The sequence below is a fragment of the Pipistrellus kuhlii genome, unplaced genomic scaffold (assembly GCF_014108245.1).
Source record: "Pipistrellus kuhlii isolate mPipKuh1 unplaced genomic scaffold, mPipKuh1.p scaffold_m20_p_5, whole genome shotgun sequence".
Taxonomy (NCBI): Eukaryota; Metazoa; Chordata; class Mammalia; order Chiroptera; family Vespertilionidae; genus Pipistrellus; species Pipistrellus kuhlii.
The window spans coordinates 76,948,076-76,968,292 of NW_023425551.1; the positions used below are offsets into that span (position 1 = coordinate 76,948,076).

Genomic DNA, 20,217 nt, shown 5'->3' on the forward strand with positions numbered 1-20,217 from the left:
GAGAGCCAGGAATCTTTTCTGAGCTACAATGCAACTGCAATATCCAGGAGCCAGATTAAATCTGCATTGAAGAATGCATGTAAGAATCATGAGTTTGGCAAAAACAGCCAGTGATTATTATTTTTTCAAAAAATCCTAACTCCAGCTTGAGGACATGTTGCTTCATCTTTAACACGAGAAGCCATTGCAGTGTCTGGTTACATTTTGCGTAGTGAACTGTCAACTGATCTTAAGACCAATTGGATATACAAAATGTTTGAACTAAATGGATATGATCCTGCATATGCTAGAAGTATGCTGTATGGCTGATGTCAAAGAAAAGTTTGGGAAAAGAAACACTCAGGCTGTTGGTACTACTGCAATGACTGAAAAGACAAACATTGCAAAAGCCATCTCGCATGCTGCTCCATTTTATGGGTGTGTTAATTGAACCAACGAAAATTTTCCATTCAATGATTGCATCAACAAGATGACCATCTGGTAGGAAGAAGGAAAAATGACTGCCAAGGTTGTTGAGTCTGCAAAGGTCAATCTCGATGGAAGTCCTGTTTGTATTGACCAAAAGTGCAAGTCCTCTCAACAGATTGATCTGACATCAGTGATTGTGACTTCAAATATTAACAAGTGTGCTGTCATGGATGGATATTCAATAACATTTGAACATCAACGGCCATTGGAAGATCAAATATTCAAATTTGAACTTGTCTGCCAACTTGATCATGACTTTGGGAAGACCACAAAAACAGAGATCAAAGAGTTCTTTGCCTGAGCAAAGGCCAATGAGTGTGATGTCACACGTGAGTTTAATGTTAAAAGGGTGGAGGCTAAGAAAAGATCTGCCCCTTCTGCAGAGAATATAAGCCTGTCAAAACATGTTCAAACTTCATTTGAGATTGAGACATCAAGGGAGCCAGAATTGTTGGATTTCTCCTCTCTGTATGTTTCTAAATTTCTCAACATTTGAATTTGACACAAATTATGTTTCCATGTAAAAAATTGGGAAAGGATGAATCAAAAATTGGATATTTGTTTCACTCATGGTGTATCAGATTTTGAACAGTGTTTTCTAAAAGTTATATCAGTTTCTGGATTTACTCAAAACCCATCTACAAAACTTAGCCAGATTCATAAATTGCAGTGGGACACTCCATTTGCTTAATGTTGACTTTGATGAGTCAAGTAGTCATGTATTTTGTTGCTCATATTCCAGATTGGTTGGAAATGCACTTGCTGTGTTTTTTTTTGTTTGTTTGTTTTGTTTTATTTTGTTTTGTTTTTGTTTTTGTTTTTTTCCATCTTGAGGCAGAAATTAATCAACAAAAACAAGAAAGCACCAGAGGGCCTGTTGTTTCTGGATACAAATATCTTGGACCACTTAATGGTCTAGGTAAAGGAGAGCTGGTTAATAGAGCAGACATGGTTGCCAAAGAGCATGACAGGCATATAATCAACTCCTTAACAGCTGTGATAATCCACGTCTAACATACAACCATGCAGGCGCTGAGTTTCAGAAAAAGCTCACAGACGACAACATCACCAGGTGAAAACCTTGGAAAAGCTGTATTCCAGGTAAAAAAAACGGATCCCCAAGCCCTTTGCTCTGATAGAAAAGCCAGTCAAGACGGCACCAGTGAAAACATTGACAAAAGGACATAAAAGACCAAGACTTTAGATCCAGTCTCCATCAATGGTAGACGAAGACTCTATCTTTAAAAACAGCAACAACAGAGCAGACAGCCAAAACTCCGGGACCAGAAATCAATCCCAGTAAACAAATACGAGTGGATGATCAATAGTGTCTTCAAATTTGGAATCTAGTGCAATGGCTGCAGGAAGTGGTAGCCCATTGGGCGGCAATATGTAGGGTTTGATGGAGTGAGCACTTCCTCAGGAAATTGGGTGGGTGGGTGACAGATTCATCACAAAATCTACCGGTAGCTGGGTCCTTCCAACCTACAACAACCACCTGCATAAGAAAATCAACAACTCTGGAGCGAGACACCCAGTACTACGGATTCAGCACCTGTGGGGGATACCTGGACTTCCATCGGTTCCATGGCCACTTTTCCCCTCATGACTGGCAACATCTCATCAATAACAACTGGGGAACCAAAAGGCTTGACTTTAAGCTTTTCCACGTTCAAGTCAACGAAGTCACGACACATGACAACACAATGACTATCGCTAATAATCTCACAAGCACAATCCAGGTGTTTGAGGACTCGGACTATCAGCTACCATACCGCAGCAGGGAATGCACACGAAGGAACACTGCCTCTGTTTCCAGCAGGTGTATTCATGGTTCCACAGCATGGACATCTAACTCTCAACAACTGAGAAAATGCAACCGCAGGTCTGCACGTTGTCTGAACTAGCACCAGTAGAGGTGCTCCATTTTTTTCAAAAAATCCTAACTCCAGCTTGAGGACATGTTGCTTCATCTCCAACACGAGAAGCCATTGCAATGCCTGGTTGCATTTTGCATGCTCCTCTGTTGACAAGTACTTTGTTTGCAGATGTCCATCCAACTGACATGATGTTGCTGGCAGCTGTTTCATGCATGACCTGCTGTCACATGCAAGGACCAGGCGGCCAAGTGCGGTATTGTGATGTTAGGTCGCCTTCGTTGCGTTGTTAAAAACCAGTTTGCTTATACTGTTTTGAGCAGTTGCAGCAAGTGCCCATAGATATTGATCTATTAGAGGATTCATCAATCTGTCAATGCTCTGGTTATGCGCATATGAGCAGTGGAATGGCACATCTCTGAATGAATAGCTGAATGCAATGCTGCGAACAACGTTACATTCAGCTATTCATTCAGAAACATAAGCAAGTTGGTTTTTAAAAATGCAACAAAGGAGACCTAACAGCACAATATCTCATTTGGCCGCCTGATCCTTGCATGCGACAGCAGGTCATGCATGAAACAGCTGCCAGCAACAACATGTCAGTTGGATGGACATCTGCAAACAAAGTACTTGTCAACAGAAGAGCACACAAAATGCAGCCAGGCATTGCAATGGCTTCTCATGTTGGAGATTAAGCAACATGTCCTCAAGTTGCAGTTAGGATTTTTGGAAAAAAACAGAGGACCTGCTATTAGTGCTAGTTCAGACAACATAATGACTGACAACAAGCGAAAGCAAAATACAAACAACTAATCCAGTTGCCTACAACGAAGGATACAGAATAGCAAACAACGCTGAGCAGACAAGCACAAGACCAACATTGGAAAATGTCAATCACCAAGGAGCCGTTCCGGAATGGTGTGGCAAGATAATGAAGTTCACTTCCAGAGAACAGTTTGGTCTAAAAGTCCTCACACAGATGGGCATTTTCATCCCTTGCCACTGATGGGTGTTTTTGGACTGAAACATCCCCATCTCAAATTCTAATAAAAAATACCCCAGTTCCTGCAAATCCTCCAACAACGTGCAACACCAGAAAGATCAACTCATGCATCCCTCAGTATTCCACAGGACAAGTGACGGCTGATATCGAATGGGAGCTTAAAAAAGTCATCCAAGAGATGGAATCCGAAGAGAGTGGAAGGGAGAGGGAGAGACTGAGAAACAATAATGTGAGAGAGCACATTGATTGGTAGACAGCAAACTTCATTTGCCCCAGGCAGCAACAAGGTGTGGCCAGAATCCAGGGCAATTGGCACTCATTACCCGACCTGCCCGCTCTAACCCAATAATGTTGCATATCATCAATAAACAGTGTGTTTGTAAGTAGACTTTGGTGTAATGTGCTTCTTATCAATAAATAGCATGTTAATCATAAACCAATAGACATCATATACGCACAGAGACCTGTCAGTGTTCACCTCTCATCGAAAGAGTGGGCAGTCCCTTCCTCTTCAGGAAACTGTCTGTGGTTCTCATTGCCCTGGAGCAGAGCCAGGTGTGGGACCACGCCTCCCCCGTGGGCCATGCCTCCCCTGCGGGCCACCCCTCCTCAGCAGTGAGCAGCAGCTTGGGATATCTATTGTCTGGGTGCACAGCCCTGGGGAAAGTCAGCACAGGTTCCTCACCTTGGTCGCAGGTTGGCTCCCTGGGCAAGTCACTAATGGGAATGTGGGTTTGTTAGAAGGTGGGCAATGGAGGGCTACACCTAGCACAGTCTGGATGAGCAGAACTCAGCTCCAGACAGGAGGAAGGGGACGGGCTGTGGCCTAGAGGGGCATTGGCAGGCCAGGAAGAACAAGGAGTGGCAGACCGGGGTCACCCTCTTCTCAGCTCTTCAGTTCGCCTCATTTCCCTGCTCATCCCCGTCCTCCTTCAGATTCTCCCTCTTCTCCCCCAGGGCTGGGCTTCCTTAGGAAAGAGTTTGTCTTGACAACCAGGGATCAGCAACATATGTGGGCGGGGTGGCCTGGAGCGGTGACAGCTGCAGGGTAAAGGAAACCAGTCTCATGAGGACGGACAGCCCTCAGCCCATAACTCTGCAGTGGGCAAACCCTTCTGAGCCTGCTCAAGGCACCCCCACCCGACACTGCGTCTGCCAGTCCTGGGCGGCTCTTTGGAGAGTGTGAACCACCGCACTAAATGTCCCCCTTTGCTGTGCACTGCCAAGGTGGTGGTGTGGTGTAGGGGGCCTCACCCAGGCCCATCAGGCTTCTGTGAACAGTGCTGCCGTAGTGGCCTGTTCTCCCTGCAGGCTCCTGCTGTTGTGTCTCCACCTTCTGCCCTCCAGTGCTGACATGAATTCCAGCAGGTCCTCAGCCTTGCTCTTGCATTCTCATTGTTGTATGCTTCCAGACTCAACAGAACTGACAGAACGAGGAATCTTTCACTAAACAACAAAGGACTGTCAAATCCTATGAGAGCCTAGGTACTGGACATGGACAGGGTGGCCATGGAGCAGTCCTAGTCTCCCCACTTGGCAGAAACTAAAGCATGAAGACAGTCCTCACCTCTGAATGGCCTGGACCAAACCTGAGATGATTCTGCCCAGCAGACACAGCCAGTGCGAGCCCACAGAGCCCAGCACATGCGACATGGATGGTTGTTAAATGAAATCCAATCTGAATAGCATCAGAAGGAACTGCACTTCTCTCCTGGAGGCGACAGGCCCTCACTCAAGAGAGGACATGAATAGTCTATGATGAGCCTGAATACCCTTGGTGAGGGATCCAGGGGTGGAATCCCAAGAAACCTAACATGAAGGGAAAATGTTGTCCCCTTCCCTGGAAATTCCCATCTGCAGTCGCAGGCCAAGGAGACAGACTCGGAAAATAGCAGTGACATAATTCACACTTCTTTTTGTCAAGCACAGAGCTCTCTGGCCTTCGTTTATGTTGTTCCCCTGTCTGAAATGCTCTCCTCACCCCACTTCCTCTAACAAAAACCTTGCAACTAAGCAGCTGTGTGTGAAATAATGTGAGTCTGGACGCAGAAAGATTTGAGAGGTGAGGAGAGAATGGGGAGACAGGAGATAATTAAAATCAAACTAGCCAAATGTTGACAATTAATGGCCTATGTTGGTGGATATGTGAGGGTTCATTCTGTTCTTCTATTTTCTGCATATTTGGAAATTTCCATAATAAAAAAGTTTCTTAAAGCTCCTATGCACCCATTAAAGCCAGTCCTGCCTTGTACATGAGCTTTCCTGATGGACAGGCCCCTCCCTAGCCCTCTAAGGGCAGGGCCAGTATTGCCCACAGTAGCACAAGGTTTTACTGTAGCCATATATTACGTATTTGTTTTCATAGACTTTCAGTTGCCTCTTAAATTTCATGGCAGAAAGGAGAAGATGGGAAAGCAACAAACATTCTATAAGGTCCTGGGCTGCAAGTTTCTCATATAGGCCTTATCTTTCCTCCACCACCTCTCCAGCTGCTCTCCCTGGGGGTCTCATAGGTATTTGTTGGGTGACAGGGAATCATTAAGCACAACCACCTGGTGGACTAGTAGACAGCCATCAAAGACAATGGAGAAGTTTCTAAAGACATGGGGAAAGGCATGGTATAGTGCTAAGTGAAAAAAATCAAAGCACAAAACCATGTATACAACATAGTCTTAACTCTATAAAACACTGGCTAGAAAAAAGACTGGAAAGATCTCAAAATGTGCTTATTTCTAGGTGGAAAATTATTAGAGATTTTTTTTTCTTATTTTTAAAATTTCAAAATGTGGTTTAACATCCTCTATAACAGGAGTCAGCAAACTTCTTCTGTCAAGGGTCAGATATTCTCAGCTCTGAAACCATATGGCCTCTGTTCAATCCACTCAATTCGCTATTTTAGCAGGAAAGCAGCCACAGACACTATATAGATGTGGATGTGGCTGTGTTCCAATATAGCTTCTTTTACAGAAACAGGTGGGGGCTGGATTTGTCTCATGACCACCCATAGTTTGCTGACCTCTGGTATATGACTTTATAATCAGAGGAAAAGTTATTTAAGTTACATTAAGTATGTGTTCTTTGTGATTATGGGGTCCTGATACTGTAGAGCATACATAGTACAGAAAGCTTACAGTCATGTTTAATTCTGGTCCCCCTGCATCATAAACACTAGAAACTGAAAGTCATGAATTAGTGAATATGAGAATGAAAATTCTATGCTGGGTAGAGGAGTAAAAATTCACGACATCAGTGATAAATACAAAATTTATCTCTATTTTAAACATACTATATTTCTTTTGTGTCTTTTAATAAAGTATTAGATATACTATTTTAGAGATCTCTCAGAAATCTATTATTTTTAAATCGTAATTTAAGATGAAGAGGAAAAACTTAAAATCTCATTTCTTTTTCTCCAGATTTTCTGAAGCAAAGGCCCTGGGAGAAAATATAAATGAAACCAGAAGTAAAATCGGTAAGTGGACGATCTTCTGTGAGGCTCTCTCATGGACCATTTTCCTGGTGGCAGTCAGGTCAAGACACGTGCCTCCAAAGCCATGGCCTGGTTCAGGAACGCCAGGCCAAGGCAGTGCTCAGAGTGCCTTTCCTTGCAAGTCTCTCCTCCTCCCCTCATCCATCAGGAAAAGCAGTTCTTTTTATCTGGAAATTGAACTTTTCACCCCCCTCCTCACCTCCCCCGTGCAGTCCTGAGCTCTAGCATCCCAGTGAGAAAGTGACCTTTTCTCTGGTGGTTTCAGCATCAGTTCTGCCGGCCATCACCACAGGGGTGCAGTGACAATTGGTGTTTTCAGGTGCTGGGAAACACTGTCACGCCTCCAAAGCTTATGCTTACATTTTGGGCACCAATGTTCATTTTTCAGCACCAGCCAGTGAGCCAGGGGAAGGATGAGAAGCAAAACTGAGCCAGCATGCCTTCCCAGGATGCAGGCTGCTGAGCAGGGCTCTCCCGTTTAGGCTAGGCATGCATCTCGGGATAGGTGAGGTTAAAGCCAGAGGCAAATTCAACAAGAGCATGTCACAGACCTTTGTGACGGACAGCAAGAGGAAAATGTGTCTTTCATTTCAAGCCAGAAGACACACACGGAGATCCATCTCCTAGGCGGGGCAGCTTCACAGAGAGGATCCCCGTGGGAGGGAAGACAGCAGGTACCAACCTGTTCACAGAGGACTCTCTGAGCCCCATTGTCCCCACCTTCCTCCTTCGGAGGGACAAAAGCCACTCTGAATGGCCGTTTTGGCTTTTGCTACAGGATACTAAAAAGCATGATAGCCTCGAGTTGTTTCAGTTTCGATAAGGGGGGTGAGGGGGTCGATGTCCTCTTCATTGGCCTGAATGGGAAGGGCTCAGGCAGCCAGACCCTGCGTCAGGCCCAGCTCCAGGCAGAGAATCGCTAGAGCCTCAGAGATTCTTAACCTAAAGTTCAGGGTCTTGGACCAGGGAGGAGGAGTGGGGGGAAATGCACCTTCTTTTGCTACCCTCTGCCTGCGGCTTAGTACTACCTCAGCGATGAATGTAGGACTAGCAGCACCTGCCACCAGCACAGACATTTCCATTTCACAGCACAGTTGGCCAACATGGTAAAATGTCCTTTATACTCATCCGTACTTCTCAATTACGGTCGTTATTAGACTTGGCATTCGATCTGGCTATTTAATGTATTTATATAAAAGCACATATATATCTCTGTATCAAAAAAAAAGTTTTAAAATGTTGGTAACCTTTAGTATGGTTAGTTTCTCTTAAAACCCTATTTAAAGTTTCTTCCTTGGCCTGGACCCCACGCCCCTGAAATTGCATGAAAAAAAAATGCGGGGTTAGGAATGTGCATTTTTCTGGAGGTAATAGTTTATTGGGTTCTCGAAGGGATCAGTGAGCCAAAGCAATAAGGAAGCTGATTGGGCAGGAAAGCAGACGCCCGGCCGAGGAGCAGCCAGTCCGGCAGCAGGGCAGCTGACCCACCTGGCTGGTGGCCGGGAGGACGGGCAGGGGAGCAGGCCTCCATGGATCCCAGGACTTGTCAGCATCATGTGACTCAAAGGAACCAATGGGCTGTTTACATTCCTGGGAGACAAGAAGGAAAGACCTTTTATAAATTGCTCCTCCACACAAAGTAGTATAAGGTTTTGCTCTTAAAATATATCTACCTCTCTAACCCCAAATAAAACTGTTCCAACAGTAATGACATAGATTATGATGGAAGGTCCCCATGGCCTATGCCAAAGTACTTAGCCTTGTACTCTCAGGATCTTGGGTTGTCACAATTCTGAATTCTCCATCATTTTGGTGCAATAACGTATGTGGATGGATCCCGTTCGCCACGTTCTTGGGATTAAGCAAGCCGGGGCTGCCTGTGGCTGTGCACATTGGGGCGGGGAGACCTCCCATAAAGGAATCTGTGATTGCAAATATGCCAGCAGAAACCCTGGGTAAGCAAACCTTTGTTTACTCTGGAGACCAACAATGTTGAGATTCACCGCTGAGAGAAAGGAGCTGGTTCGGTGGTGCCCATCAAGTCATCATCACTATCACTTCCTTTCATGCCAGTAGCAGACTAACACCATCCTCTTTCAAGTGTGCTCACGATCCGGGGAGGTCCAGGGGAGCGGATCGCTGTGACTCAAGCCCAGAACTGCACCAGCCCCTCCTGGTGCTTGGCTACAGGGAGCAGCCCGCCACCACTGCCTCTCAGACGCAAGGTTAAGAGTGAGAGGCATAAGGTGGAATCCACACACATATTTAAACTGTTCAAAGTAACCTTGAGGAAAACTGCTCTCAGGAGATGTATGATGTTCCTGCGACATACATCTTTAATTTCTTCTTAGGGAGAAATTAAATCAAGTGAAATTAAGTCCAGTCCCCAGTGAGTCCTTTAGTGGCTCCCAAGGGGAGGAGGTGGGAGCCCTCACCACAGACCATTATATGGGCAAAATGAAGACTCGGCTTCGCTCCAGACTGTGCCACACCCGCCCCTGTGACACGCACTTGGAAGTGACCTGCGGAGAGGAAATGAGAGCCGTGTGTGCGAACGGCAGGTCAGCCGGCCCACCTGGGTAAGGTTGGGTGGCCCCGTCTTCTCGGGCCATTTGGCTTTTCTCTGACATTGTGATCTGGAGCTGCCACTTGGCGTTTCATTCTCAAAAATCCCTGACACTTCCATATTATTTGTTTTTCTTAAACCACATTGCCCCAAACTAGGTAGATAAACACTTGCCACAAACTCCTTTTTTGGCCCTCTCTGTAGATTATTTTAGATCAATCCTTATGCCGAAACAAGTTTATATCAGAAACGGAAGAATAAAAAAGTCATAGAAAATTTGTGTCCATCGGAGAGTCGTTTCCCTTGTGTTTGCTTACCGGCTCCGTACACAGGAGCTTTTCATCCTGAGGGCTGTGTTTGACCATGTTCACATACACCCTGCTTCCATTTATCATATCTCTAAAAATGATGTCAAGCCCAGACTGTGGGGAAAGAAAGAGACCGCTTCGGAGGTGGCGGCACAAACCAGGCCATTTTCACTCACGGGGATTCTGGCGTCGGTGTTTCTACATCAGCGTTCTCCCACTGGCAGCAATAAAGGACAATGAGTGGCTCTCCCTGGCGTGAGGCCCACTCCCGAACCAGTCCAGGAAACAGCTGCTTTGGAGGCAGGTGAGAGGCTTTGACTGACACCTCTTGGCAGGTCTCCGTCCTCCATAGACCGTCCAGGCCTAAATGAGAACTGACGTCACAAGCTGCTGCACAGAAGGGTTTTCACTAGGGAGCCAATCAACGGCCAGTTCCAAAATTGCAGGAAATGTCCTGGAAGAAACTGTCAGTGAGAGGTGAGAAGAACAACCAACACTGGGCAGGCTCACAAGGCATTCTGAACGCTTTCTTTCTCCAGCTCCAAATTCAGAGAAGGATCCCAACCCACCTTTGAAACAATATTCCTTTTCAAAAGGTTTCTCCAGTACATTCGGGATTTGGGGAAATCAGATCTGGGTCTCCATTCTCAGAACAAAGAGGACTGTTTTTCAGTTTTGTGAATTGTTATACTTTAATATTCCTCCGAGGTTTACTTCTAGACCCGGAGCACGTCGGCTTCAGTGTCTTCTCGCAGAGCCGGGCAAGACAGCAGCCGGGGCATGTTGCGAGATTGTGAAGACCTGTATTCTTTTGTTACTATTTGTCACCAGCTCCAAATAACAACCACGTCAACAACAGCCTCCACCATTCATTGAGCACTGACTCCAAGCTGTGGCTAGAACTCAACATGTGTTATGGCCCATAATCCCTCCAGAAAGAGACATTACCTAAAAGGGGCATCACCTTATGTCTTACAGTCCTACAGTCGCAACACCTCACATCAGGTTACACCCCACTTGGCTATTTTTTCATGTTCTGATCTTAAATGTTTACATTATAAAAACCTCTGCAATGAAGATGATCCTGTCTTACAGCTGATGCCATCTAGAGTCTATGAAATATGGTATTATTTTGCAGATTTTTACTAAATGGTATTTCAGTGAGGTGGCCTACCAAGTGGCCAAGCTGTAATTAAAATTTATTTCTGTCCACTTCCAAAACTTTTAAATACAATAAATCATCTCCACAACTCAGATTCATTTAACGTTGACATTTTCTTCTGAGTTTACTTTGCCTTTATCCAACAGGATCTGTCTGCCCAACAGGCTCGTTCACACATAGTCCAGGAAGATTAAAGGGGTCTTTGTAACGTGTTTCCTGGACTCAGCTGTGGTGGTGAGTGGAGTCTGAGACCCAGCCTGCCTGGCTCCCCATTCCAGGTGCACGGGCTCAGCATCACTTTTCCCTGGGCGCACCAAAGGGCACCTTTTCTAGTTTGCAGAGAGAGGTGCTGTGGGCTCCCAGCAGCCTGTAGAGTCCTGTGACCTACATGGGTTTCAACTATCATTTTCAAAGGTTTGGGAAAAGGAGGAGTTGTATTTTCAGGTTGTATACAATTCCAACTGAGTGGATTCACTGATGCTTCAGAAAACCTGGGAGAATTCTAATGTAAACCTAGATGAGGTTTGATAGGAGTGGGTGTAAAGAAGTACTTATGCTTAAGTACCAAAACACCACAGGTAAGAGCTAGAGGAAGGCTGAGGAAGGGCAGGCATTGACATCACAAGGGGCCATAAAACAAAAATGTTACCGCAAAGTGAAAACTATTGTATCTCAACAACAGGAAATGCAAAAGTCAAAATACCCTCATCCCCTCTGCCCAGCAGCTCTGGGCCTACACTGCATCTCCTCGGTAACTCTACAGAAGGGAGATGGTTCAGAAAAAAGCAGCAAAAGTGACGATTTAAAAGTTTCCTAGTAGATTTTTGCATTTTTAAGCAATTCACCATGCTTATTTTAAGTTGTGATTGTGTATTGGAGTATTTAGTTTGATTTTTTAATTATACTTAGCAAAAGTGCCATTAACTAGGGCTCAATTTGTATTGGGTGGGATGGTTGGCTGTAAGCATAAAAGGGAATTGATTGTCTCGTGTAACTAGGAAGTCCTAGGAGTAAGGTTGGCTTCAAAAGCAGGCTTCTCCTTCTTCTCCCTCTTCTTCCCACCTTCTCCCTGAACCCTCCCCTCCCATCCCCTTCTCCTCCTCCTCCTTCCATCTCTCAGTTCTACGTGACTCTGTTCTCTGCTAGCCTCTCTGCAGATAGTGGCAAGGTGGCCCCGGAAGCACTAAGCAGCAAGGTCTGTAGAATTCAAAATTCTAGTAAAAGGGATTTTCCCCAACAATGCTGATAGAAGACCCTCCAGGGAGGAGTGATTGGCGTGGCGTTAGTCATGTGACCATCTCTGAAGCCGTCCCTCCACCTGACTGGGCCTAGAGCCTGTGCCTGCTCCTCAGCCATGGCTTAGCCCACCTGCAGTTAAACGGAACAAGATTTTTAAGGAATCCAAGAGGTATCTTTCTCCAAAGATTAAAAAAAAAGCTAGGCAGAAAGCCACCATGTACACTACAGACTTCAGAAATTTACCTGGTGCCTGAAATGAGAAATCTATAAAGAAGATTTCAGTTAGATAACAGTGATTTGTCCTGGGAAAAAAGAAAGCTGTGAATGGGGAACTGAAAACTGTTTTTAAGCACAGGCACACCTGCTGGAGTGATATAAAGGCAAAACTCCATGCTAACAAAAACAGAAAATGCAGGGAAATTATGAAGATCTCACAACACCCATGAAAACCTGGCCAGTGTGGCTCAGTGGCTGAGCATCAACCTATGAACCAGGAGATCAAGGTTCAATTCCCTGTTGTGGAGTGTGCAGGAGGCAGTCGAACCATGATTCTTTCTCACCCTGGATGTTTCTCTCTCTCTCTCCCTTCCTCTCTGAAATCAATTTTTTTTAATTAAAAAAAAAAAACACACATGAAACTTCATACCTGGAACTCTAACAAACCAACTACAGTCTAATAAAAATCATGATGTAAATTTATAACAGGTTGAATTTCTAATACATAAAGAAACACTGTATAAAATAGCAGATTTGTTCACCCAACATTAGGCTATCAAGACTGAGGAAGATTTGAGGCGCTGAGTGATGGAGACACAAACAGCCACACAGAGGGGAGAGGCGCCAACAGGAAGAAAGATTCTGTCTCCCGAGAAAGAGCGCTGGCCACACTGGACTTGGAGAGACCATTTCCACTCATGCCATTGCCACTGGTCATCAGCAACTGGTCCCTGTTAAAGAAGCATTGCTGTGGGAGAACTGGCTATTGATTATGTCACACAGAGGAACCAATAACTTGCAATTCATCTTTACAGAGACTTAAAAAGGAAGAAAAAGATAGTTGCTTATATAAAAAGACATTTTGCCCAAATAAAGCGTAATTAAATGGGGAGAGATTCTAGGGACCTTTAAAAGCAGGAGAGCTAGGCAACTTTCTGAGCTGACTCAGGGCATCTAGGGATCAAAAGAGCAAAGCTGTTTCTTAAGGTTTCTTCTGTAACATTTTGGAAAGTTGAAATTCTAAGACATGTGGTTATCTGAATGGCAGCCATGCCAGTATGACTGATGTCTTCATGGGATTGATTGAATGCATTGCTGTCATCTTGGGATCAAACAAAAAAAAAATGATTTGAGCAAGCTGAGGGCTGCAAAGTATATTAACTGACAATGGGTAACACTAATAATTGTCATGTATACAACAAGGAAGAACATTTGGTTGGAACGTCAGCACAAAAAGATGGATGGTTGCCTCCCAAGAGTCCCGACAGAGTGGTCCTAACTTAATGAAGGAACCAGGATCCAGGATCTGGCTTTGGCTGGCTGGATTCAGAAAGACTGATGCATGTCAATCAACTCTACTATCAACCAGAGAGCAATTTTTAAGTAGACCATGGGGGAGGCTCTTTTATAGACAAGAACTCTTACACTGCCTCCATCCAGGCCATCTTCTCCCAGGGAACAAGATGGATTAGTCATTGGAAAGTTAGTAAGTAGGCATGTCCAAGCACAGCGGGAATCAAAACAAAGAGAAGCAAAGGGTTTTGAGAGCTGGATTCCCAAGGTCACAGCGAAAGCCCACCAGGCGCCCACTGCCCACTGCAGCAAACACCTACAGCAATCATAGTCAGCTTTCAGACAGACCAGCCCCTCCCTCCACAATACCTGTTTCACTTGACAAGACAAAATGACACTTACATTAGGCTTCTATCTACTAAACTACACATATATCCCCTCAAAATGAACCACGTTGTGTTGATAGTGTTTTGGGTGACAGAAACAATTACAGTACTTTTAGCCCAAACCGGTTTGGCTCAGTGGTAGAGCGTCGGTCTGCGGACTGAAGGGTCCCAGGTTCGATTCTGGTCAGGGGCATGTACGTTGGTTGCGGGCACATCCCCAGTGGGGGGTGTGCAGGAGGCAGCTGGTCAATGTTTCTCTCTCATAGACGTTTCTAGCTCTCTATCTCTCTCCCTTCCTCTCTGTAAAAAATCAATAAAATATATTTTTAAAAAAAAAACAACAATTACTTTTAGTTTGGTAATATTCTAATTATCAGAAATAGAGACCCAGTGAGCCAGCTCAGACCCAGGATGGATGTGTGGTGATGGTGATAACCTCATTAAGATATAATAATAAGATCGGAGACTCCCTCCAAGATGGAATGGGAACCAGAGCCAGCACCTGGGGGGAAGGGGCTTCAGGAACCAGGGTTGCTCTAGAGCCTGACACTCACCCACGCCTCCCTCACGGCCTCTCGCTAGCTCAGCACGTGTCTACTCTGCAGCCCTGCTGACCGCAGACCAAGCTTGCTCAGGGCCTGCTCTGACCCCGATTGGAACCTCAAAGCACCTTCGAACGTTCTGGCCCCAAGGTTATCATGCTAGATATTTCTTAGCTCTATGCTATGAGAAAAAGAACTTGACTGATGCCATTACTCTTTTTTAGACCTTAAAGACAACAGTTGCCTAAGGTGTGCTGTTTTGGTCAGGAGCCAGCCTCTGGCCCAGATGCTGTGGTCAGGGAGAATGTGACGGGGGCGGGGGGGAGGGGTTCTCTTTCTCAAAGCAGATGCGAGGGGAGTGGGGGCAGGCCCAATGGCAGGCATCGTGTGTCCTCTGGCTTTATCTCCCGGATTGCTGAGCGAAGGTTTTTGTTGGTTCAGCAATCATAAGTGACATCAGTTTCTTTATTCCCATGTTCTCAATGAAGCACCTGGCCACTGCCCCTCTGTTTCACCCACTAGTCTCTGTAAAGTGCCTTCTAACAGGCAGTGTTCTATTTTATTATTTTTGATATTGTCAAATCCATTGATATTTTCTCTATGACTTTCTCCATTGCTTTTGTACTTGTTATTGAAGCAATAATAATGATGGGTTGTTTACAGCCTCCTATCTATTTAATGCTTTCCTAATTTTTCTTATAGTTTTCTTTTTATTATTCTATTTTTCACATGGGACTTATTTGGGATTTATTGAGGAATGTGGCATAACCTGAGGTTCTAAGTTGAGTCTCTTTCAAAGAACCAATTTTCCCAACGCCCATTTTGTTTAATGAAATGCCTTAAAATAAAACGCCTTCTACTCCTGGGAGAGTCATTGCAGGTTTCCGGGAGGCAGCTGATGCTTTCTAATCTCATCGCCAGAGTAATGTACATCCTGGCAAGTTTCACGCGGGTATTTCAGAAATAACTCGCCCGAGCTGTTCTCATCAGATACCAGAATAACCTGCCGAAAAGCACCGACTTGTGTGGCAAGCAGGCAGCTCGTAGCTGGGAGAGGCAGGCCTGTGTCTGACTAGGAGGTGGGAAAGGGCTAAGTCAGTCCAGGAAGGGCAAGCCTATCTTTCTAAACTCTCTTCTGGAGTTTAGAAAGTGATGGAATCAGTGGAGGCTTAGTTTTGTCTCTTGTTAATTGTTCAAGTAATTCATGTGTGATACCTCTGCAGAGTGTTCAAATGCTGCCTCATATGCATGTCAAAGTGTAAGAGCCCCTCTTCATCTCCTCTCCCCAGGACCAACCATGACCGCTCTATAGAGGGGAGTAACCGCTCCCCACAATTCGGTGCATGTCCTTCCACCCCTTCTGTGCTTTTGTAGGTGGATAGATAGATGATTGGCCTATGGACAATAGATGCATGCATGAATTTTTACATACATACATACTTACATAGATGGTAGACAGGCAGCAGACGTATACAAAGATACCTTGTTGTTGCATAAATGGGACCATAATGTACAACTTATTCTGCACTTTGCTTTTCTCTTTTAACAGTGATTTTGGGTCTATCACTCACTGATTTTAGTGGGGCTATTTTTTAAGCATGAATAAACCATGATTTATTTAATTACTCTCTTGTAAAAGACATTTCATTTCTCCCCAATTTTTTTCTATCACAAACCATGCAAGCACTTTTTTTTTTTTTTTTTTTTTTTTTTTTTGGTCTACAAATGAGCGTTTCTCTGAGATGCCTAGAAGTAGAACTGGAGAGAATGACAATGGATGTATATTTTTAATTTTTCTGCTCACTCCCCAGTTCCCTTCCCAAGCGTTTCATTAGTGTGTATTCCCATCAGTGTGTGACAGCACCTGTTCCCCTGCATCCTTGCTCATACATAATAATATTAGTCATTTTAGGTTTTGCCAGTTGGAGAGTTAGGGAAAAAAAAAGTAGTATTTCATTATTGTCTTATTTTGCATTTCCCTGACAGATGGTGGGATTGAGTGTCTCACAGCCTTTGTCCATTGGGTGATTGACTTTCTCTTACGCTTTGGAGGAGTTCCTCTGCCCTCTGGATATTGGCCTTGGTCTTGGGATGTGTAGCAGGTGTTGTCTCCCAGTCTGTCACTTGTTTTCTCTCAAGGTGTTTAGAAGAATCCTAGGAAGTTGCTTTTCTCTAATCTTTAAAAGTTGCCTTGCATAAGATTGGATTGTCTGCTCTTTGGTTTGCAATTATCATTAGGAGTCATGCCTCACCATAACTCTGCCCCAAGGAAAATACCCAAGGAAGCCTCGGTCACATGCACAGGTCTCAGTACAACATATATGGGTCAGGGCTGGGTATGGTGATTCCAGGTCAGGGGTCCTACAGCCACTCCATGAATGAATGACTCCTGTATATAGATGCTTAAACCTGCTACCAGACCACATGCCTCACAATTTTACTGCTGAAAATGTGAGCTTTGTAATGAGGTAAAGAATTATTTCATTCATTTAATCTTTATTGAAGACATCATTAATGATGCCTAAATATTTTTAAATTTTGATTGTGTTTTGCAAAATAACTTATTAACACATGTTGAGATGATTTTGGAGTCTAGAAAACCTCTTATAAATTATTGGAATGTAGTATCTAGCAACTCATTAGCAGATACGAGGGTCCTTGAGGGTACTCCCTTCTGTTGGAAGACAAAAGCAAATAATTAAAGAACCGCTACAGAAATGGGTGATGTACCTAATTTAACAGACAAGGAACATCAAAGATGTAAAGTTTATTAATTGTCTGCACCAATCATCTAAAGCAAAACCAGGTTAATATTTAAGGTTATGAAACAATGTATTCCTATAAAAATAGGGGGGTGTCAAAAAGAAAAATCATGAGAATTTAGCTTCACCTCATCCCCAATGAAATAACAAAAACAAAACCTTTAACTCCCAGAACAGAGGAGGCACAAGGGGTCCAAACCTAGGAGGCCAGATGCCGTATCCTCAGGGGCAGAGCTGAATCGGGGATGCCTCTGCCCTAACAGCAGCTAACCAGGGAGTGGTGGTGACTCCCTAGGTGGGCTCAAGAAGACAGTGGCAGTAATACCTTCCTGCTATTGCCCTGGAAGGAGAGGGTGAGTTTCAGAGGAGTGAGATCAGAGTCAGCTTTGACTCAAGGTGCTGCCAAAGCCGCAAAGCTCTTCAAATGCTACAGAAGAATCCAAGAATGCCGAGTCCAAACAAGAGAAACCCCTCTGAACAGAAGGGTTTGGTGGGGAGGGGAAAAGCGCATTTGGCAGCAGTCTGCCAATAGGAAGTTGGCCACCTTTACGCTAGAATTCTGGGTAATAAGTAGTAAGGATTACATTAAAAAGATTAATATCCCTGCACTCCCACTCAAGAACCTCTGAGGTTTCCTCATCACCAAACAAAAATGTTCATGCCCCTTAATCTAGCATTCAAAAATTCTTTCTGCATGTCAATATAATTATATTAACATTCACATACTTATATGGGAGATGGAGTGGCTTGTTTTAAAAAGGAGAGATGAAAATAGTCATTATATATATATATATATATATATATATATATATATATATATATATGAGAGAGAGAGAGAGAGAATGCTGCTTTACACTGCATCCAGGATTTTGTGTCCATGATAGTCTACAGAATGGTTTTATCACAATATTTTCTATTATTTTCTAGTTGATAGTATCTACTTTATTTCCATTTTTCTGCCATTTAAAGCATGCTGCAATAAACACCCATGAACATATATTTTTATATACTGGTGCTTTTACTTCTATGGAAACTCTTTCTCTAAAGGACCAGATAGTAAATATTTTAGGCTTTGTGGGCTTTAAATGGTCTTAGTTGCATATTCTTCTTCTTCTTTTACAACCCTATAAAAATGTAAAAACCATTCTTAGCTCACAGTCCAAAGCCATACAAAACAGACCGCAGGACAGAATGGCCTGCCAGACCCAATTTGCCAGTCCTTGGAATAGAGTCCAAGAGTAAGATTTCTTCCTCAGTGTATTATAATTTTTGCTGCTTTTGTGAATGGAATATTTTTTCTATTTCCTGTGATAGAAAAAAATCTATTTTTTAAAAATGTTTTCCTGTTCAGCTGGTGTGGCTCAGTGGTTGAGAACCCACCTATGAACCAGGAAGTCACCATTTGATTCCTGATCAGGGTATATGTCCAGGTTGCAGGCTTGATTTCCAGAAAGGGAATACAAGAGTCAGCCCATCAGTGATTCTCTCTCATCATTGATGTTTCTCTCTCTCCCTCTCCCTTCCTCTCTGAAATCAATAAGTACCGTAATTTCTGGCGTATAAGACGACTTTTGAAACCAAAAAAAAAAAAGCCAGCTCATATTGGCCAGAGTCAGAGAGGCGGTCTATTAAAAAAGAACTGGTGTTGCCTCAGAAGTGGGGGGTAGTCTTATACAGCGAATATAGGCCTAAACCTATGTTTTAACTGTAAAATTAGGGGGTCGTCTTATACGCCGGAAAATACGGTATATATTAAAATATTTTTTTTTCCTTGCACCCAGTTGTCTTACCAAATTCTCTTTTAGTTTTAATGGACTTCTTCTTGCTATAGTTTCTTGAGTTTTCTAGAAATGCAATTATATTCATCACAAAAGAACAATCTTCTAGTATTGACACTTAGTGCTTTTGTTTTTGTTTTTCTTGTCCTATTATACTCATTGAATTACTACTAGCTAATACTAGTACCAGCCTGTCCTTTCTTGTTCTTGAGTCTAATGAAAATGGCTTAAGATCACTGTGTGATCATATGAGCAAAAGTACTGCCAGTCATCACCATGTTCGGGCTGGGGAACTGCTGTCCTATGAACTGGGTGTGGGCGGATCTGCAGTGCTCTTGGGGCAAGGAGAGGCCATGGAGAGACACGGTGTTTGAGAACTGGCTGCCCGGCAGGATCACAGGGGCACAAATGTCTGAGGTTTGATGAGGGATGAAGTACAGTACAAATAGAATCGGCTCGTGAGCTGGGGGAAAGACAGAGTTTGAATCTGCCTTATGATGAGAAAGGAAAATAAAGCAAATATTATGGATGAAACTTTTCATCCCTGACTGTACACACGGCCAGTGAGATGGACACATTCCAGTTCTGGGCAAAGTGGAATAATCACAATCCATCCTGTTCTCCTACAGAAGACAACTATATACTCACTAAAGGCCCGATGCACGAAGATTCATGCAAGAATGGGCCTTTCTTATCCTGGCTGCCAGCACCACCTTTGCTCTGGCCAGAGCCACTTTTCGCTCCAGCTCAGAGCAGCCTTTCCTCCTTCCATGCTGCCCAGAGAGCCAGAAGGGTGGTGTGGAGCACCTGTGTCTGGCCCCGCCCCCAGCTGCTTGGCACCTGCTTATGCAAATTAACCTGCCGTCTTTGTGAGGTTAATTTGCATAGTCACTCCTGATTGACTGGTGGGCATCGCAAAGGTACGGTCAATTTGCATCTTAGTCTTTTATTAGTGTAGATGGAGCAGCAAATGAGAACCCAGAGAGCGATCGGTAGCAGGTGGCTTCAGGAAAGAGACCAGAATCCAAAGTACTATCAGGTTGGCACCCCTGGGAAATCTCCCAACAGCAGTGACAAGCTGCAGCCACTGAACAGAAGTCTGGAACTCTGATGGAGGAAATCCC

General features: G+C 44.1%; 1 protein-coding gene across 1 annotated transcript in view; it reads left to right on the forward strand.

Moving 5' to 3' along the window:
- The window catches only part of KIF6 (kinesin family member 6), a 347,200-nt gene that overhangs the window by 273,068 nt on the left and 53,915 nt on the right, over window positions 1-20,217 (forward strand). Inside the window, exon 15 of the mRNA XM_036415357.2 lies at window positions 6,768-6,823. Within this exon, the coding sequence (XP_036271250.1) occupies window positions 6,768-6,823 (56 nt within the window). The remainder of the gene's footprint in view (window positions 1-6,767; window positions 6,824-20,217) is intronic.